Source organism: Zonotrichia leucophrys, chromosome 2 (genome assembly GCF_028769735.1).
Source record: "Zonotrichia leucophrys gambelii isolate GWCS_2022_RI chromosome 2, RI_Zleu_2.0, whole genome shotgun sequence".
Lineage (NCBI taxonomy): Eukaryota > Metazoa > Chordata > Aves > Passeriformes > Passerellidae > Zonotrichia > Zonotrichia leucophrys.
The window spans coordinates 34,217,422-34,237,949 of record NC_088171.1 but is presented as its reverse complement, the minus strand read 5'-3'; the positions used below and the strand labels follow the sequence as shown (position 1 = coordinate 34,237,949).

The window sequence follows — 20,528 nt, the reverse complement described above, 5'->3', positions numbered from 1 at the left end:
TATCCCATCAGGTTGCCTGTTAGTAAAAGGATCAGCCACAAAGGACAGGGCACTTTTCATGCTGTGGATGTTGGCATCTTCACTCCACTCATGCTGTGTAGTAAGGCTGATGAGACTAAGAGCTGAGACAAAATAGTTTGTTGAAACTTTTAATGTTCATTGGACTGAGCAGAACAGAACATGCAAAAAGGATTCTTGTGGTCCATGCAGCTGGTAATCAGAGCTCAGATCCAGATCCAACCATTGTCCCTATAAAATATCTAAAACTGATAAAAAGAAGACTCCATCCAAAGCCTCCTCTCCTGTCTCAGTGTCTGACCCCTTTTTGCACAGTCACTCTGACTGAATATCTGATTCTTCTATCAGATTTTAACAGAAGCAACTGGCACTGCATCATTCCAGAATATTCTGTATCCTGGCAACTAAAAGTATGAAGAATACAACCAGTCTTCCCTGATCTATGCGAATCATAATGAAATTCAATCCACAACTTGAATCCTTTTTTATTAAAGCTTAGATATCACTTACCTGTTTTTCATGTTTTGGTGTCATCTTCACTGATTTGTAGTAAAAAAAAAAATCAACCTGGAAAAAAAACCAAACAGAATAGACATCAGATTGGTATTTAGTAGTTATTTAAAGGTCATTATAATTTTTGCCCTTTATTAGTAGACAGTGGAAAAAGCCAGGCTTAGTGCCATATATGGCAGAAAACACATTGCATTACCTGTATCTCAGAATTTATTAATTTTTAAAATAGTCCCTTTTTAGAAGAACTGGGCTAGTCCCCTTCTCTATATATTTGTCACACTTGACAGTCCAGTTCATCTCTGAAGTCAGTGCTTTTCTTCTGTGCTCCAAGAGCCATCTCAGGGCTCATCCTCACACCCACCTCCAAGAGCTCGGCTGAGCCAGCATTCCCAGTGCTCAAACACAGCCGAGGCAGTGCTGCCTGGGCCTCACTCACAGGGAACCAGGAACAAGTCTGTGGGACTGCAGCTGAGCTCCAGAGACCCTAAAACATCTGAGTCAAAAGAATCAAATGCCAAATCTCAACTATCTTCCTCAAACTCAGAGAAATGGAGACGCAAACTGCTTGAATTCCTCAGGGGAGTTAAAACTCAGGCTAAATTTCACAGCATCTGTGTTTTCAAACCTCCTTGTAGGGAGGGGATAATTAGACCAAAATGAAATATCTTGTCATTAACTTATATTTTAAATCTCCTCTTTTGCTGAAAATCCCAATAAATTTTAACTGTGTCTGCAGTCCAATAAACTGGACAGTTTGCTCAGGACAGGTGCCCACATGGGAAGAGCAGGACAGCTTTATTTACTTGCCAGGTTATACACACACCATCTCCTGTTTAGTGATATGGAGCTTGAAGCTGCTGTTGTTATTATACAACTACATATTTACGGCAAGCCCAGCCAAGGAGTGCTGAACACCCCACCCCTGCCCAATGCCTCTCACAAACACTTTCAAATAACAAACCCCACCCATTTTAATAAAACAGAGCACAAAGATAAGCACATATACATTTCTTGGACCAGGAAGTTACTCTGGAACAAACAACCACTTTGTTGTCAAATTTCTAGAGGGTCAGTCGTATCAAAATAGGATACTCTGTTTCCAAATAAAAATGACCGTACATAAGACTTTATCCTAAAGGGTGCCATTGTACAGTTCCATTTCCATAAAGATAAGGCCATCATTTCACTTCCATAGCTAGAAAGGTAGTGATAAAATGGAATAACAAAAACATATTTACATATTTTTTTTTAAATTCCATTTATATATGCTTAACTAGCATGTATGTTCCGAGTTGAAGTTATAGAAGAACACTCAAACACTTCTTGCTGCACAGGCTCAGCAGTGTCAAGCCTCTCTGCAAGGTGGGGGTGAAAATTCAGCTCACTGGGGCTAACTGCTGTTAATGCAAAAGTATATTATAAACTTTCCTTTTAGGGAGATAATTGGCTTTTTACCTCACAGGAGGGCACCAGCACACATCACAGGCCTTTCATGGAATTGCATAATCATTTAAGCTGTCTCCAAGATCATCAAGTCCAGCCTTTGACTGACCAGTACCTTGTCCACTATACCATGGCACTAAAGCCCATGTGAAGCTGTTTCCTTAACACCTCCATCCATGGTGACTCCACCACCACCCTGGGCAGCCCATTCCAATGCTTAACAACCCTTTCTGTGAACAAATTCTTCCTGAGGTCCAACCTGAACCTTCCTTGGTGCAGCTTCCCCTGTCACTGACTTCCCCTTGTCACCACCACGTGCTCTTCCCCTGTCACTGGCTGGTCCTCAGGCAGCTCCAGCCTCCTTTCAGACAGCTGTAGGGAGCAATAGGGCCTCTCCTGAGCCTCCTTTTCTCCAGGCTGAACACCCACAGCTCCCTCAGCTGCCCCTTGCAGGACCCAGTCTCCAGACCCTTCCCCAGCTCCTTGCCCTTCTCTGGACTGGCTCCAGCACCTCAATGTCCTTCACAAGTGAGGGACACAGAACTGAACCCAGGACTCGAGGTGCAGCCTCACAAGTGCTGAGTACAGACAAAAAAACCAGCTATGTTGGGCTCAGGCTGTTTGAAGAAGATTCTTTGTGCTATCTCTCCCCACTGAGTATAGCTGTAAACCCATATAGTTTGATGTAATTTTCCCCCCTTTCTCGTTTGAATGTGCTGAGGTTTTTTTTCAAAATGGCAATGCAAAATTTTTTTCCAGTTATGTATCTTTATTCCATCAGATTCTGCAGTGTGTTTCTCTCCGGCCTCTAAGCTGATTCAAGTGAGAAATTATGCAAGCCCAAAATATCTCGTTCCTAACACTGTTAGCAAATGACAAGGCTGAAATAGCACGTTTCATTCTGTCATCTGTTTTCCTAATGACCGAGTTATGTGTTGGTACAGGTTAGCAAGAATGGCTTAAACTCCAAACAGCCACCACAATTTTAAATATTTAATGGCAATAATACTTCAACACCAAAAAGCTTCCTAAAATATTTAAAATACATCAGTTTTTCATCAAGTAATTCAGAAAAAAAAAATCAATAATGGAAATGCATGCCCCCCAAGGCTGCCTTTTTTCACTGATTTCAGTGAGATTGCCCAGTCATGCTGCAGCCACTTGCAAATATACTGAATGCAATATTCTGTCTGGTAGCAAGACATATATTTGGGAACCTCTGTAACACATAGAGAAGCCAGTGAAGCAGAACACACAGCAAAGCTAGTGAAACTTCTGCTTAAGAAGTTATCTTTGTATCTTGAGAGAAAACTACTCAAAATACCAGTGATGGAGAAAAACAGCTATCAGAAGATAAATAAATCTTTTGGTCTTTTTACTCTAAGCAAAATTTCCTCTGACAGGGAAATGAACAAGTGCTGGGAAACAGAATCAAAAAAAGCCAGTGGTCGGTCTGTAGTTTTGATAAAACACTTTCTGCTGAGGGTGGGAAACCCCTCCCCACATTGCTTTGAGTAAGTTTTTGTTCTGCTTCTGATCCATTATCAGTCTGAAAACTTCTCTTTTTTTTTGTTTGTTTCATATACTATATTAACTGCTTCTTGCAGTATGTATTTTTATGGTTTTTAATTGCATAACCAACAAAACTGCCAGGGAACAGCTCCACAGCTGCTAACAGCAACCACTCAAAAGCAAAAAGATTACGTAGGATGAATTGCCATACTTCCTGTGCCTGAAAAAGAACCAGGAAGAAGAGGGAGGAAAAAAACACAAGTACTGCAGTATTTTTCTTAGGGAAAACAGATAAACTGCAGTGCTCTTCTTAAGGGTAAGAGATAAATAATATCAAGTATTATATTTTATTTCATATTTTAGAGATTAGTTTCTGTTTTAAAATCTAAATTAAAACAGATAATCTAACATTACTAGGGATATACCCTTTTATCATGTAGATGGACTGCTCCTGAAGGAGGAAGTGATTTCTCCCCAGTGTTCTCATACTGAAAGATGAAAACTCAAGTGGCAGTGCAGACAAAAACCACATCAACTTGCTCTAAGAACAGCATGAACAAATGCAAGCCCTCCTGGCTGCCTCACCAATAGCTATATTTAGCTGCACTGAAATTTTACAATTTCACTCATTACTGGGCAGTGACCTATGCAATATCCTTATCTGCCCTGGGAGTGCTCATGCATTCCATGTGGTCAGTGTTTCCTCTCAAGGATAAATGCTGCTAGTCAGCTCATCCATCCATCCATCCATCCATCCATCCATCCATCCATCCATCCATCCATCCATCCATCCATCCATCCACCCATCCATCCATCTTTGGTTATTTTTAATCGTATAACTAAATGACCACCTTCAGACTTTAAAGGGGAAGTGTGATTTAGTTTTAGACCTTGGTGATGATTCAAAGTACTATCCAGTCATAAGCAAAGTCCTCAGCTGTGCTTTTGGGGTTGTTCCCACTATCAGTATCAAATGAAACTTGAATTAAAGGCTTCAATATGACCAAGAAAGAGAGAAAAATTGAATCTCTAACTGCTTACAAGTCTTTCCTTTCTTTGTGGTTTGCTCACCTTAAGACTCAAACAAAGTCATAATAATTTTCATTTAGAGCCTGTAGAAAGTTCAGCTGCATCCATACATGGAGCTCACTGTCAAAGAATATGCCCATGTGCACCTGGCCACACTATGTTCCTGAAAGGCAAGCGATCTGTGTGGATTTGTAAGGAAAATGCACATGCAGGGGTGATGGCGGAACTGGGAGGAACAGGAAGAATAATAAAGAGACGCTCTGGAGAGCTCAAAAATCCCCTAAACCTATAAAAACACAGCATTTTGTGTTGCCAAATTGACCACATCCTAACACAGCTTGGCATTTACAGTAATTGGATACATGGCTATCACAGAACTACTGCTCTTGTTGATGGGAAAAATCTTATTCAGATGCTGCTCCTCAAGCAGGGACTTTCAGTCGATCCACAATAACTCAAACTCTACTTCACCTGCTCCATTTAACACCTGGGGCCAACCCAACTGTACTGATCAGACCCATGAGTTCACTTTTGTTCCTCACTGTCCACGAACCAGATGGTGAGGACTGAAACTCCACACTGTGCAGGTCACAGAGCACATTTCCTCCTTTTATCTATCCTGATGGTTATTTGCCTCACCCTCAGCAAATTACTGTAAGGATCTGTTGGTCAAAAGTGAAAGGAGTATGAAAGTCATGAGCATTTTCATCTATACACAAGTCAGGGGTGTGCAGCCTGCTTAGTGAAGTCCACAAAATGAAGTACCCCTTGAGCAAATCCTTCTCACTTCCCAGGATCAAAGTACCAGTTTCATCAGTGTTGTATCACAGTAGGAGCACAATTACTTCACTGCTGAGAAAAAAATAAGCACACTGTCTAAACTGCTTTTAAAAGAACGGGAGCTTTCCAAACCACCAACAGAATTCATACACCTTCCTTTCCACCACAATACAATGTAGAAAGGCACTGCCAAATATCATCCCTTTGTGGCTGCACTTGAAATTCCCAGGCACTGTTGCCAAGATGCTTAGTTAACTACTCCTTCCTATGGAATTTCACCTCATTTAGTTTTTAAACACTTTTTTATGGCCATGAGGTATAAGACAGTTTCTCCTTAACCATTACATTAGCATTTCTCCCCAGTCAGCCATTCCTCTGTCCTGCAATCTTGCTGGCTAGTAAGACATGTTTTACCAGAAGGATGAATCTGGATCATTAAAAAAGGAAAAAAAAAAAAGACAATAGATAAGAAATTTTCGTTTGTTTCAGAGGAACTTGAAAATCAAAGAGTTAATGAAAAATACTAATTTCCCTCTGCCCTCCAAAATAAATACATCACAAGGATTACAGTGTCAGGTGTGGGTCACAGATTTCCAATTACAGTGGTATTATACCATGCTTTCAATTGCTTCAAGTTAATACAACATTGCTGCACAGCAGCACGAGTTACGCGCCAAGCCCTTCTGAAACCTCTAAAAGCCTAAAGACAAACAAGGAAGAAGTACTAAGAAATCTGTTCAGAGTAGAAGAGAGCTATTCAGATGTTTCCCCATTCTCTTTTGGTTGTTGCTGATGGGTTGGTTTGGTTTCTGGGGGGGAAGGGGTTTTTTTTTGTTTTTTTTCTTTTTCAGGCTCAAATTTCAGATATACCCACAACCAAAGGACTCCATGGATATTCTGCAGTTTCACTGGGTTGCTGATCTCAGAGGATTGCTATGGTTTTCTCTTAATAGAAGCTACTGGTAAGGCTAACACAGGCATCTTGGGATTTCAGGTAACAACTACAGAACAGTAATTGTGGGTCAAATCACTGAAAAAACAGTACATGCCAGAGCTGGTCACAGTAATTATTTATTCCTCAGGGCTAATGCTTGCCACTGCTTCTGCAGACAACCAGGGGGCCACTCAGAACTTTCCTGCAGCTCCAGCTCCTGTGTCTTCCAGGCAGCCTGTCAAGCTGGTCTGCCATGGGAGCCTGCCTTTGCTACTCTTTCAAATTTTTATGGCGCATAAGAAGTAGATTAAACTACGCAAAATTATTTTTGTGCCATACATAATCACAGGTTTTGTTGCTAGGACACTTTCAGAAGGCTGACAAAGAGATAAGGCAGTCTCTGAAGGCAGCATTGGTGACCTTCCAGGTAAAGTTTCAGAAGTGAACTTGCTCCAGGGAGCTTTTGAGATTCCTTGAGCTAGGAAAAAATCAATTTCAGAAGAAACAGCAGCCTTGGCAAGCTGGCAAAACAACCAGCTATACTCAACATGCAAAACACTGGACAGGCACTAGACTTCTTGCTGGTAACTTACACAAAACAGGCACACCACTGGCACTGAAACTACCTCTGAGAGGGAAAGAAGCAAGTAATTTCCAGGCTAAGCCACTTGCTGAGCAGCACTGCGTACTTAGCAAGTGACAGTTCTGTTCAGTTGCAGAAGTGACGAGTGAGGATGTGCACACTGTGCATAAACCACACAGAGATCTTACAAGGTACACCAACAGAGAAAGATAAACCTGCCCTAGGTATTTATTACACGATGCAAGTTACAAACAACACATCAGACAGCTGTTACTTTTAGAAACCAACAAGATGGGAGTTGTAAAGAGACTAACGTCTCAACACTTCAGAACACAGATTAAATTCCTAAGAAAAATATTAAATGTTTCTGAAGGAAGGTTCAGAGAATGTATATGTCTTTCTTTCAAAAATCATGTTTTTCTCAAGACTTAAGTATTTCATTGCATAAAATAAAATAAAGTTACCTTAAAAACAGTATCCTTCTCAAGGTATCTCTGTAATAATTAATTTTTATTTATCACAGGAAAAGAAGGGCTGATGGAAGCTATATCTTTGCTGCTGAGTAAGTAGAGCAAAAGTCAGCAAATACTATGCAGTCTTATCACTGCATTTCCTTCTCTGTCTCTGAGATGCAGAGGCTGCCATCACCTGACCCCTTCCTTCCTGACTTACCCGCTGAGACACTTTGAATCTCATGTACCAGAAATTTCTCATTTTTTGCTTATTCAAATTATTTTAATTTATGATACAATTTTTTGTCTGCTGCTTGAATTGCTGTAACTTAGCACTACACATTCCAGCTTAGCCTTTTTCCTGCTGCAGATTTCCTTATGCTATCAAAGCGTCTATTTTTGTGATGTGTTACCTGCTCCAATCCAGGAAGTGTTAGTGTTTGGTCTTGTGCCCAGAGAGGAAAGTAAAGCAAAAGTTATCGTTTTGGCTGCAAGCACAGAATTAGAAGTCCCAGTCTCATGACATGGGTCTGGGGAGATGGCTGGGAAAGACCCAGCACAGATACAGTAAAAAATGAAATGAACAGCTAAGCAATAACATCCTGAGACAGACTGATCCTAAGTCTGTAAGTCTGTATAACTGCAGCTTAAGACAGTGGGTAAGACAGGAAATACTGCAGTCAATATAGTGTGCCCACAAAGCATTCTGATCAACTCTATTCCAGCTGTTGTGTCCCTTGTGTCTTTTAAGTCCACCAAACCCATGGCAGATCACTACAACAGCGCAGCAGGACCAGATACCCAGTCCTTCACACTATGGCAATTCACTCTTTAGGCTCTCTTCCCCTGAAGAATGCATCAGATGGCCCATCACTGACGTAAAATCTTACTGCTGTCACATTTGTGTAGCTGCAGACACAAATTGCACCACTTTGTGGCCTGGGTCTATCAACCATCAAATTAACCAATAAAGAATGAATTAACAGTGAGTTCACTTGTTCAATGGGCTTTGTTACCTTTCTAGAAGCTAGACTGTGCCAGTGGCATGAGAACAGTATTTTGGAAGCAAAGGGCTTCTGAACAGTGTTACTTATTACTAAAGCAGGCAACTCTAAAAAACAAACAGTGTTTGGCAGGATAAACTTTTCATGAGACTGACCAGTAAGAAAAGCTGAGGATCAGTGATTCATCCATTTACCTAGATTTTCTACCTCTCATTTATCTGAGAGATGTGATTTTTATTGCTTTCAATAAAACAATAAAATGTTTTATTGTTTTAAGATGTGGTTTTTATTGTTTTCACCCCACTGCTGCACTCTGACTTTATAAGACTGATATCAGCTTTTGGCAAGTTCCTGGCACAAGAGGCTCACCTGTGATGTGGCAAACTTCTTTATGAAGTTGTGAGAGAACAGCAGGAGGTATAGCAAATACACAAAAATGGGAGGGAGAGAAGAAAAGCAGCACTTGGCTGCTCTGCCATCACAGCCAAGTCAAAGAAGTTGCTGGTCAGCCTGGAACAAACACTGTTCAAGATAAAATGGTAAGAGAAGCAAACATAGAAAACAGTGCTTGCAGGACAAGTAAGGCTCACAGCTTGCTTTCACAGCGCCCAAACCCATGTGATGAATTCAAGTAGACCACTAAGTAGTCTGAACAATAAATTCTGCCTTCAGTAGGAGAAAGATTTCACTCTCACAGAGCAGGTGCTGCAGAAATGAGCAGAATGCAAAGATCTGTATGGTAAGCCTATGGGAAAACAGTGGATCAAGAGGAAACTGGTTTGTGTTAAATAATGCTTATTCCAAGTTCATTTATTAGTCACTGTCTTTAAACACAGAAGATATACACTAAACTTTTGGAAGTCCCAGCCTGTTTTCTGCTCGTAAGTGCTTCAGAGGCAAATACTATGAGAAAATGCATACGAAGTCACCAGTTGAAATAATTTATAGTCATAAACAATGTCCCAGAAAGTCCTTTTCTTTTGCAACACTTGCAACAGGCCCAGTCCTATTCTTTTTGTTACCTGTTAGGTTTAATTTACTTCAGGCCAAAAAAAGCACAATCCAGTCTTAGAACAAGTATCAATTCATACAACCACACCTTTAACTACACCAGCTGAAACCTACACATTAGGAATGGATGAATTAGAAGTCTTAGTTTGTGGTCCTACAGTTAAACCCATACCAAATGTCCCTCACATGGCTGGAAGGATCTGACAACCATCAAGAGATCCTCTCCAGCCCTACTGGTTTGTAGAAACACAGTGATGTTGCAGTGATGTTGCTCTTCGGCCCAGATCTCAGAACAAAACCCCAACCACAGCACCCCAATGAAACCAAGGGCCCAGACCAAGCAGGAGCAGAAGGTACCAGCTACCACACACCCCCTGCAGCTGGATGCCCACAGAGGGAAGCCCCGCTGCAGGTATCCAGCCTAGACCTCAGTGCCAGTAATTTTTCTGAAGAACTGACACAAGTAGGTCACTCGGTGCCACTGGAGATGTAAACAGCCATTACTGAGGATGCATTTCCCCTTTATAGGCGAGTTTCAAATCCTGCACCACATTATGCACAGCAAGTGTTTTACATGCTCAGAAAGCATTCTGTAAAGATAGCACTGTCCTTGACAGGGTCTGTATTATTGTTCTAGCAGAACAGGAAGGAAAATGGTTAGATGTTTTAGTCATCTAGACTAAAAACAATACAACTTTTGTAATTATAAAAGCTAGTTATTAACTGACCATTGAAATCTAGAATTTCATCTACATTAAAGAGAGAATAAAGCTATTCAAGGTTGGAAAGTTATCTAGCTTAGCCAAGCCTATGGAGAAAATGCAGCACTCCTTAGAATTTAATTTTGCCAGAAACCCAGTGAAAGGGCAATCATATACATGAACCTACATGACTTTTCCATAACAAACTTCTATTTCAGATGGTCTAGGACAAGTCAGTTTACCACCCAAGGTTGGAATGACAGAAGCTCTAGTGATCCTCAGGTGGTCAAAATAATTCTGGAGCGTCAACTAGTGTTTACACAGTGATGTTCAGATGCTGTAAGTTCCAAAGCCTTCTTTTTCAAGCAAACCAATAGGTTTGCTCAAAGAGAAGATATTTAATGTGTACAAGTCGCCTTGGTGCAAAGGATCTGTGACTCTAGAAATCCTGGAGAAAAAGAAAGAATCCTTTTCTGAAAGAAAATGATTGCTTATGCACATATGCTATAGCATAGGATATTATTTTCCCAGTTTGACTGAAGCCTAAAGATTGCCTTATGTTTTCTTAAAGATAGTCCGCAGGACTTCAAATTATCTTTATGGTTATCTTGCATTAGTTACAAGGTTTGGTGCAAATATTGATGTTTTCCTGAGAAAACCAAGATATTTTCTTTGCAAGTTGACCTACACTATTAACACCAACCTATCATGGTTTGCATTAAACCCCTGTAATTCATCTGTGGATAGCTCACAAAAAAAGACCTCAGCTGGGAGAGGATCTTGCATTTCTACTCTAAGGTTTAGCTCTGGATTACATCCTACTGTTGACATCTTTTTCCCAGTCAGCACGTCAAACAGATCTTCCAGCTCAGCATATTCTGTGATTCCTCTTCATCCACCCAGAGAGGGGGAGACAAGGGGCTTTCTCTCATCTGGGATGAGCCATTTGCCTTCCTGCCTCCCCAACTCCAAACAGTCACACCTGCAACCAGTGGCCAGACAGACCTAACAAATGCCACGTAGTCCTACATCCTTGGGGAGCACAACAACTCGTGTCCCAGCCATTAAACATCACCCTTATTATTTCACATGCCTGAAGACACGTGAGGGTGTCTTTGCACTGTGCATGAGAGACAAGGCTGTTAGACTCAGCTGTTCCCAAAGCACGACTGCAATGACACTGTGTGCCAACGTGACTATTTATACACGAGCGCCTGGCACGTCATAGGCTCTGGCATTATCAAGATGTTCTTCAGTGCCTGAGACTTGCAGATATGTCCCTTCTCCCCATAATCACTCCCCAACACCTCCACTGCCACCTCACCTTTTCATATGTCATTAGTAGAAATTCATTTCTTCTGGGAAAAGACACACTGCTCTTGAGAAAACAAAGCTTTCCCCTCTGGGAAGACAACTGAAGATCTCATTAAAACAGAAGCTAAAGTTATGACTAATTTAAAACCACACATCACCATTACACAATTAAAACAATGAGACTAATAGAAGACAGAACTTAACCTGGTGACTGCTGCTGTACACAAGAAGCAAGGTAGGTGAGCAGCTAGGGCCTCCCTGAGGGAAAGGAGGAGCAGGAACTGGAAGGATGCGTGGGCAGAACGCAAACAGAGGTCAGACTAAATTACTCACTGTCAATTCTACAGTAAAAATAGATGCTTTATTACAGGAGTAGAACATTTGGCTTTGAAACATGGCTTTAGCTATAAGTGAGTGCATCTTCCTAGACATCTCTGGTAGAGAAGAAAGGGAAAGGAAGAAGTAATTTTCTTAAGCCTCAAATTCTTTCAATCTCAGGAAACAAATTCCTCCACACCACAAAATGTAGGCATGGAGGGCAATTGGCTTCCTCTTTTTATGCACAAGAGGGAAGATCCATAATGAAATCATTCCTTGTTTACCCATTCTCAAACAAATGGAACTTGATGGTGCGCATCCTGCCCCTCAGCTCTGTGACAGTGTGTAACACCAGGCATACGAAGATGCTGGAGCAAAGAGAAACTCCCTTCAGTCCTTCAAGCACTTCCTTTTGGGCCAGGCCCACAGAGTGATGCTTTCTGTAGTAATTTTTCCAAGGTTCATATCTGTTGATGAATTCACCTGCCATACTGGGAGACAGTTTGACATAAGTCAGGCTGAGGTGCCAGTGGGACAACGTGCAGTGCTGGGGTACTGCAGACACCTTGAGCAACACCTGCACAGCATCACCCAGAGACATGCCCTGTTTAACTGCAGACTTTCAGCAAAGCAGCAAAAAACAAGCAAGAACACAGTATGTATGTTAGTTATGTCTGTACCCGAAGTACTGAAGGAGTAAGCACACCAGGGAGCAAGTCAAGGGCCAGCACAAGGGCTGGCAGACCATGTGGGCTCCTTTCTCTGTGGAGAACAGGCCCAACAAAATCAGAAAGGAAACTGAAACCAGGAGCCCTGAGGATATTTAAGGATTCTGTGAAGACATTTCACTAATTAGGCCTTGAGAAGACAAATACTGGTTTGAATTTCTCCAAGTTGAAAGATGATCCCTGGAGGAACACTGTGGGAATTGCAGAACCATTTGTGATTTCATCATTCGATTATGTTCCATCAGAACTCCCACTGTTCCGCCTTTTCTACAGAAATCTGGACAAGCAGGATTCAGACAGCTAAACTTAATGTTCATGTCTTTGTGAATGCTCACACGGTGTCCTACTTACTCTTCAGCTGCTGCTCCAGAAGAGGGTGGATCAACTGTAGGTCATGTGCCAGCCTCACACAAGTGTTTTGGATCCCTCTGGACAGTCACCTGGAAAGGCACCAGCCACACACATCAGGCCACTGACCCTTGCAGTGTAGATGGATTCCTCAGGAGATCCTGCTCCTTCTGCAACATCTCCCACCATGAGAGCTTGTCTGTGCCAGGGCTGCTGCAAGTGTTTCCAGCTCCAAGCTGCCTTTGCAGTCTCTCTGCTTCTTCCTTCCCTCCCACAGATGCTTGATTTTAACAGCACAGAGAGCTGTTGACCAAGCTCTCAGCAATTCAGTTGGAGCTTTTGCCAACAAGGAAATTGTGATGGCAGTCCGCTTTCTGTGGGTGGAGAGGTCACACCTGCAGTCACCAATGAAGTGGCATGACAAGATTTTTATTTTTGCCTTCCTGTCTTTCAATGTCTCTATATACAAAATATGAATGTTTTGTAAACATACTAATCAAGGATTCTTCTGGATTTATTCTCTTTTTTTTTCCGCCTCCAAGCTGGGGAAGAAGAATGCTTACGAAAGATGTTTCTATTCTTAATTTCTGTTCAGAGATTTAGCAAGCTATGATACGAAGGCCTAGAGCCAAACACTACGCAGCAAACTCGTGCATGTAACTCCCTGTAGACAAGAAGCATGATTTGCTTCTCTTTTCCAAGACTTATCTTGCCAAGAAGCTGGGAAATTACTGTAGGACGCATTTTCTCTTTGTATTTTTATCGGAAGAACAAAAAAGTTACTGAGGGTTTGTATTTTAGATAATAAAAATATGCAAAATATTTAATGAGAAGAAATAAAAACCACAATACCCTAAATTATAGAGATCTCTTTTACTCCTCTGTTTACAAAGGCCAAAACCATATGCATACTACACACCACACACATGGAAATAAGATCCATGTGACACACTGCAGAGATATAACACACCAAAGTTGTCACCTGTCTCATACTACCTACCTACTTCCAGGAAGCAAGAAACAGCCCCAGCAGTCCTGAGTAAATGTTCTCAACTTTTTTGTTTTGTGATTTATCACAGTGTGGGTTTTGTTCTTTTGGGTTTGATTTTTTTGTTTTCATTTTCTTTTAAAATCAACCTGTCAGAAGAGTGCTTCCTTATTTCACACGCAGAAGTTACAGAATTGCATGATAAAAGCAGAGAAGGTTGCAGTTGCCCAAAACGATGGCAATTAGGAAACACACTGAGCAAAAATTGACTGAAATGAGACCACAAGACTAATTCAGCCCTTTATGGCCAGAAAGGCCCCAACTTCTGCATTGGTACCCTTGAGAGTATCTCTCATTCCGCAGGAGGAGGGTGGCTGGAGGGGAACACCACACTGAAGCAAGTGCCTGATCTGCAGGCTTGGCCCAGCAGGCCAAAGGCAATGCTGCTCTGTGGCAGGGGAAATAAGCTGCCAGGGGAAAGAAGGAGGGAAGCATCAAGGAAACGTACTCTAGGGTTTCTTAGCAGCAGCACAATGGATCTAAAATTTCTGTGAACAGAGCCTTCACAGAGGATCATCATGATGATCCCCATCTGTTCAGTGGTAGCGCTGAACTGCCTTGCATCAGTCACGTCACCAGGCCTGGCTCAATGGTGACAGTCCACCATGTTTGCCAACTGATGGTTTGATTCAATGCTCCACTTGTTCTTAGGCCTGAGAATTGCTCAGTTTCACCCAAATGCTCAGTAGTTTTTGCTCAGTATGGATTAGTGCTTGGGAAGGGAAATCTGAGGACACTCGGAGCCTCAGCACAGCAAACCATTACTCATGTGCAACCTCTACACTGCACCTCTGCTAAAAGCACCTCATCACTGTGGGCATGCAGAGATCAAAGAATTAGCTCAAGCAGCTACACCAGGGCTGCCTAACCTCCAAACAGGAGTTAACATGGAAAATCACAGCTGTTTTGCAACGGTAGAAGAGCAAAAATCCTTCGAAGTAATATTTTCAAAATATTTCCCTCCTTTAGAAAAAATAATCAAGTATAATTATTTTCCTAATAAAATTTAAAATAATCATCATCATCTATAATAAAGGTAGAAGTATTTCTATGAACACAACCATGGTGTAACAATACAAGATCTTTAAATTCATTAAAAGGCAAATACTCCTTAGACTCAATGCAAAATATACATCATAAACAAGAGGTTTCTGGATTTCCAGTCAAGCATCATAAATAACACCCTAGGCTGAGTCAGGCCTAATTATTACTTGCATCTTCTACACAAAGAAACATTAGTATTTCCACTTTTCTAAAGAAAGTTCAGTATTGTGTCATTCAGGAAGGCCCTGCCTTGCATTACTTTCAGTTTCAGTTGTCCCTAGCACAAATAGAAAAACATTTCCCTTCACTTGAGCTATTTCTGTCAATGTGAGGCAATGAAAACTCCAGCTTCATTTTCCCTTGGGTTATGGGTGATGTGGGCACATGCCAGGTGGGTGCCTCAAACACACCGGTGTGGGCCAGACCCTGATCCTCAAGAGCTTGGCTCCACACTTCCACCTGCCTTTCCTCCCTGGAGGCTGCTAGCAGAATGAGGCAGTATTTACTTAGAATCCTTGAAGGGCTGTGACAACACCTAGCCAGTTGTCCTGATCTGATGGCGACTGTGTCTCGGGGTGTGACCCCAGCAAGGGCGAGATGAGCAGCAAACAGCGCCTCAAGGAAAAGCACCGGCAGCTGCCCCCGTGCATTTGTGCCCAGCTCCAGAACATCACCCAAGGCAAACCCAGCAACCCTCAGACACCTGAACTTCCTTTGCTTTATAAAATCTGTTAGTTTTAATTGCATACTGAGTTTTCATAGGCTGACTTCATTTGTACGTAAAAATTTCTCGTGCTGCTTAACTTGGATAACACAGAAATTTAAAAATAACATAAGGCAGTCTCCTGACTAACAGAACAGTACATCGAATGTACTGCATTTAATACAAAAGCACGCTATGATATATATTATATATTTGTATATGTATATGGCATGCTATATAATGTATATACACAGCAATAACAATATGTATATATGTACACACTGAGCGTTTGCACATCCCTGTGATCTTTAGATCGCAGTTGCCAAGGGCGATGGATTTACCACAGCAAAACAAAGAGGAGCGGACCAAAACAAGATTAGTAGTTGCTTAAACCAAATCTCCCGCTGCCCGGCGTTAATCATTGCCAAGGGCAGTCATTTACCGCGCCGTAAACCGCGGCGGAGCCCTCTGGCAGAGACCGGGGAGGGAAACACACTCCGAAGGGCCGGGAGCAGCCGAGCGCCGCCGCCGGGGCCGCAGGGCTGCCCGCTGGGCCAGGGCTTGCCGAGCCGCCCCTGAAACCGCTCGGTGCCACCGAGCCCGGCAGCGCCCTCCGGCACTGCAGCCCGGGGCACGGCCGCACCCCGAGCCCCGCACCACCAACCCGGACAGCCCCGCCGGAGCCGCTCCGGGGCCCCCAGCTGGGCGGAGGTCTGACACCCCCCGATCCTGATCCCGCTCCCGATCCCAGTCCCGATCCCTCTCCCGCACGGCTCACCCGCCGCCGCCGCCACCGCTCCTGCCGCCGCCCAGAGCCGGGAGAAGCCGGCGCGTCACCGACAGCAGGCGGGGCTGCGCTGCCCGCCCCGCCCGGGCCCGGAGACCCAGAGGGGCAGGGAGGCTTTCGTCGAACACAGGCTCTGACAGCCCGGGCCGGAGACCCAGAGGTGCAGGGAGGCTTTCCTCGAACACAGGCTCTGACAGTCCCAGACACCGGGGAGGGGAGGAGGCTGAGCCCTGGGGCGCGCCTGTGGAGCGGAGCGGGCATGGAGGTGTCCTGTGACCTGCATCCTGATGGGATCTGCGTCCTGATGGGATCTGCGTCCCATGATTGAGTCACCTTGACTGAGTTGGGCCCCTTGGTGTTTACGACTTGTAACACCTCAGTTGTCCGCACCCCAGGTGCTGCATGAGATTGCATCCTTAGTATGCATCTCACTCCGACAGTAAAAGTATAGCTTTACCGGGAGGTTTTTAGAAGCCTTTTAGTTAAGAAGGGGGAAGAAAACAAATTAAAATTATCCCTGGAGTTTTACAAGAAATGGCTGGACACAAGGGTTAATGCTATGGTCTAGTTGACAAGGTAGTGATAGCTCAAAGGTTGAATTGGATTATCTTGGTGGTATTTTCCAACCTAAGTGATTCTGTTGCTCTGTGACTGGCAAATCAAATTGCCTAGTTTTTAAAACCTGAATAAAATATCACCTCAAGGTTTATTTTTGGCTTTACTTGGTTGCTCAGGAAATCAATGTTCTAGTAAATTTATTTCCTCAATGGCTAGGTGTTTAATACATGATTAATGTTGTGTGCCATCAGTTGGAGATTTTCGTCGTAATAGCATTTATGCCACAACTCCGAAACCTCGGATTCCTGGGTTTTGGAATCTGTCTTCTGAAAAACAGCTTGGCAAGCTGGGGGGAAATAATTTATCTGTGACAGTGCTTGTCTCTTGCTGTTGCAGCTTTTATTTTGTGCTGAAATTTGTTTAAGAGTAATAAATGAAAGCACCTTGCAAAATACCCACTGATGAGAGTGGAAGGAAAAGAGTTAAGTTTCTGTTGCAAGAAGGGGTAAGGGTTTCTACTTCTGAAGAGCTGGAATGATTACTTATCTCAGTGCTGATAAGAATCCTCAGAGGATCTGAGCAATTTCTCCTATTTTGAAAAAGAGAACTAGTTTTAGTACCATTATACGTATTTACTTATTTTCTAAATACTGAAAAGGCTATAATCTTTTCTTTTCTTAGCTTTTTTTTTTCTGTAAAGTGTGGATGAATTTTTCCCATAATACATCAAAATATGGAGCAAGTTCTGGGATAAAAATTCTCAAAGAAAATAGTTATTAACTTGTCCTGAGTACTTCAGAACTTTTTTCCAAAAAGAGCTCTTAAGCAAAACACTGCAGAGACAGGTAGAGATCAAGATGATCAACTACTGGAACAGAGAATTGCAGGGATGTTACATGAAGTGTCTGCATCACTCTTTCCCACCCCATGTGGGTGTACACAGGGCTCCAATTGTCACTTGTCCTGTAGTGGCAAATTTTGTGGTAGGATGGTAAAAGCACCTAAAGGCTGAACATCACCTTTTTTTGCCATTGCTGTCAGATGTTGCTCTGAGCGACCACTCTGTCCAAGAAAGGATTCACAAAGAATGGCCAGAATAGGAAAAGGCTGAAATGAAAGAATGAGACTAACACAGTTAAATAGCTCTCTGTGTGATTGCCAGTATAAACTCATTTTCAGAAATCAATTTTTTTCTTATATTCTAGCATTCAAAAACTAGTATCAGTGAGATTTATAAACCTTGGTTATCTGTTCATAAATGTGAAATAGTGCTACCTGTCAGCCACATAATTTTGCCACTAAAAAAAGTCATAATTAGCTATAGTTAAATTTAGCAAAAAGGGACTATACGGGCAAGTTTCTTAATGGAATAAAGAACAATTATGACAGGGAACATTTTTTTGTTTTGGAGAAGGCCTGTTCAAACTTCCAAACTGCTTATTTGTAGGATTCCAATTCTTCATTCATTTTCCAGACTTTTTTTTGTTCTGTCCCACTTCAGTGCTGTACTGAATAATCACCTTTCATAAGGCTATGATGTGCGGCTATGATGTGCAGATATATCCCAGGAAAGAATGGAAAATGAAAGACCTTACTCAGATGACTGTTACAAGCAGCAGAATGAAGATGTGAATGATACCCCTACAGAATTTTTCTTCCTTCCCATTTTTATAGGAAAGCTTGCATCACGAGGACCAGATGCCAATCATCATAATATTCACATTTTCTGGTTCTGTAGTGGAAGGTCTGTTCAAGCCCTTCTTGATGGATTTCCTCATGGGGAGGGCTTCTCTTTCCATAACCTAGTTTGGTCAATGAACCCAGTTTTTGTTAGCATGGACAACATTTTCCTACTCTAAGTCACCTTCATGATGTTTCTTATTTTATGTTTTTCTCTCCGTTTTTTCATGGATGATGAGGACTGCATACTGCAAGTGCTCTTCCTCCTTGCTTTTGCCAGCAAAACAGGCTCTCAGCTTTGATCTATATGAACCTGTCTGGTGAAAGATTCAGAAGGACCAAACTTCAATATTATAAATAAATAAATAAAAAGTACAACATCCTAGGAAAAAAACCCCCAGGAAATATGAAGGAGAAAAAGATGAAAGGACTGGAAAAAGGAGATTGATTTCCTGAGGAAAGGGATAGAAATCAGGGCAAGGGGGAGTTTTAGAAAACTGGTGTTGCCAATTTAGTTCTGTTGACAGATGAAAATTTGCATCAAGGAAATTCCTGTCCATTTTCTGTGAAGTCCTCATGGTATTTTGGTCCAGTTTTCTTCTGCCAGTGGCATTGTGCCCCGACATAATGCCCAGGTGTTTCTCAGAGTGCAGCTGTAGTGCTGGAATGGGTGCTGGGGCCTGCTGCTGGCATTGCTGACCTGCTGGTCTCAGGGGACTTCATTCTTTCGACCAAGAACTTGACTTCAATGCTTTGATAAACTAATTGTTCCTCAGGGAGTTATCAAATCTATGTAAAGTATTTTTCCTTGTTTCAACAAAAAATAGACAAGGGAACTTTATTCCATAATAGTTCTTTCTTAAAATTTCTACAGAAAGATTTTATTCTGCTATCTTTCCATCAGTTTATTTCGGATAAAATCTGCCACAGATATGACCATCCATTTATTCATAAGGATAAACTTAAGTGTGCATTCATCTACATTGACATTTTGTTTTAGGTGAGGTATGTATTTTTTTAAGCTAATCTGTTTGCCCTCCCTTCCTGCTCTGTGGTTAATTTTGCAGAACAGCCCCAAAAGACACAGTAAGAAATGTTCCACTTGAAACATAAAAAAAATCTGCATTCCAACCCCTGATGGAGCAAGCCTGAAACAAATCTTCCAGAGGGAGAAGGTTACATCCTTCACATAAGCTGGTTTGCACTGCAGAGCTTTTCCTGCTGGAATCCAGCTGCTTGCTAACATAGACCTAGCCTAAGTCACAGAGTGATTACAATGCTGGTTTTGTTACCCCATGCGTATAATCCCTCAATTATTTCATTCAAGTTGAATACATTTCTGAATTCAGAGAATGTTGGATCCTGACTGCTTGATTGCGTAATGAAAAAATTCCAGGTAAAAAGAAAGATTCTTATATTTGCAAAATACACTGCTTCAAACTAAATAATTCGAGTTAAAGAAGAAGGAAATGTGGAATATTATGAAGACAAATTAAAACATTATTTCTAAGACTTTCCCATATTTTCCTTGTCATGGCTGAAGAGGAAGAAATCATGCAGCGGAGGGATTCTTAGGCATTACTCTTAGAAAGCATTAATAAAAATGAGAAGAGTTGTGTCAATGATTGCAGTTCTGAAAAATGCTTGATAAAGATGCTCAGTGTTTTCATCTTGTGGAATGTGTAAGGATTGAAAAAAGAGTGAGATGAACAAAAGCAGGATCTCTGCGAATGTTTCCCCTTACTGCTTTGTGATCTGAGGTGGAAAACAGCAATTGTCCCTCAACTATGGTGTTGTGTTTGGGAAGGAGGGATTTCTTTGTAGCTTATTTGCAAAAAAGCATGAAATCAACACATTTTTTTTCCCAATGTCTTGCTACTGATTTGTGTCCATTTTCCAAGTATGTAGGGCAATAATCAGATGAACATATTTAAATACTCCCACCTGCAAATAGAATGTTCCCCCATGCAGCTTGGGCAAACGTTCTATCTAAAACTGCTGAAGGAATGAAACTCTTGGC

General features: G+C 42.0%; 1 protein-coding gene across 2 annotated transcripts in view; it reads right to left on the bottom strand.

The window, feature by feature from the left end:
- SNX10 (sorting nexin 10) overlaps nt 1-16,316 on the bottom strand; it is a 36,565-nt gene extending 20,249 nt beyond the window's left edge. The window contains exons 1-3 of one of the 2 annotated variants that reach the window (XM_064704519.1): nt 16,262-16,289; nt 12,692-12,780; nt 529-585 (exon numbers count right to left, since the gene is read on the bottom strand). In XM_064704519.1, the coding sequence (XP_064560589.1) occupies nt 529-552 (24 nt within the window). In that variant the 5' untranslated portion in view covers nt 553-585; nt 12,692-12,780; nt 16,262-16,289. Of the gene's footprint in view, nt 1-528; nt 586-12,691; nt 12,781-16,261 lie in introns of both variants that reach the window. The other variant, XM_064704520.1, reaches the window with a different exon arrangement.
- Nucleotides 16,317-20,528: the final 4,212 nt, after the last annotated feature.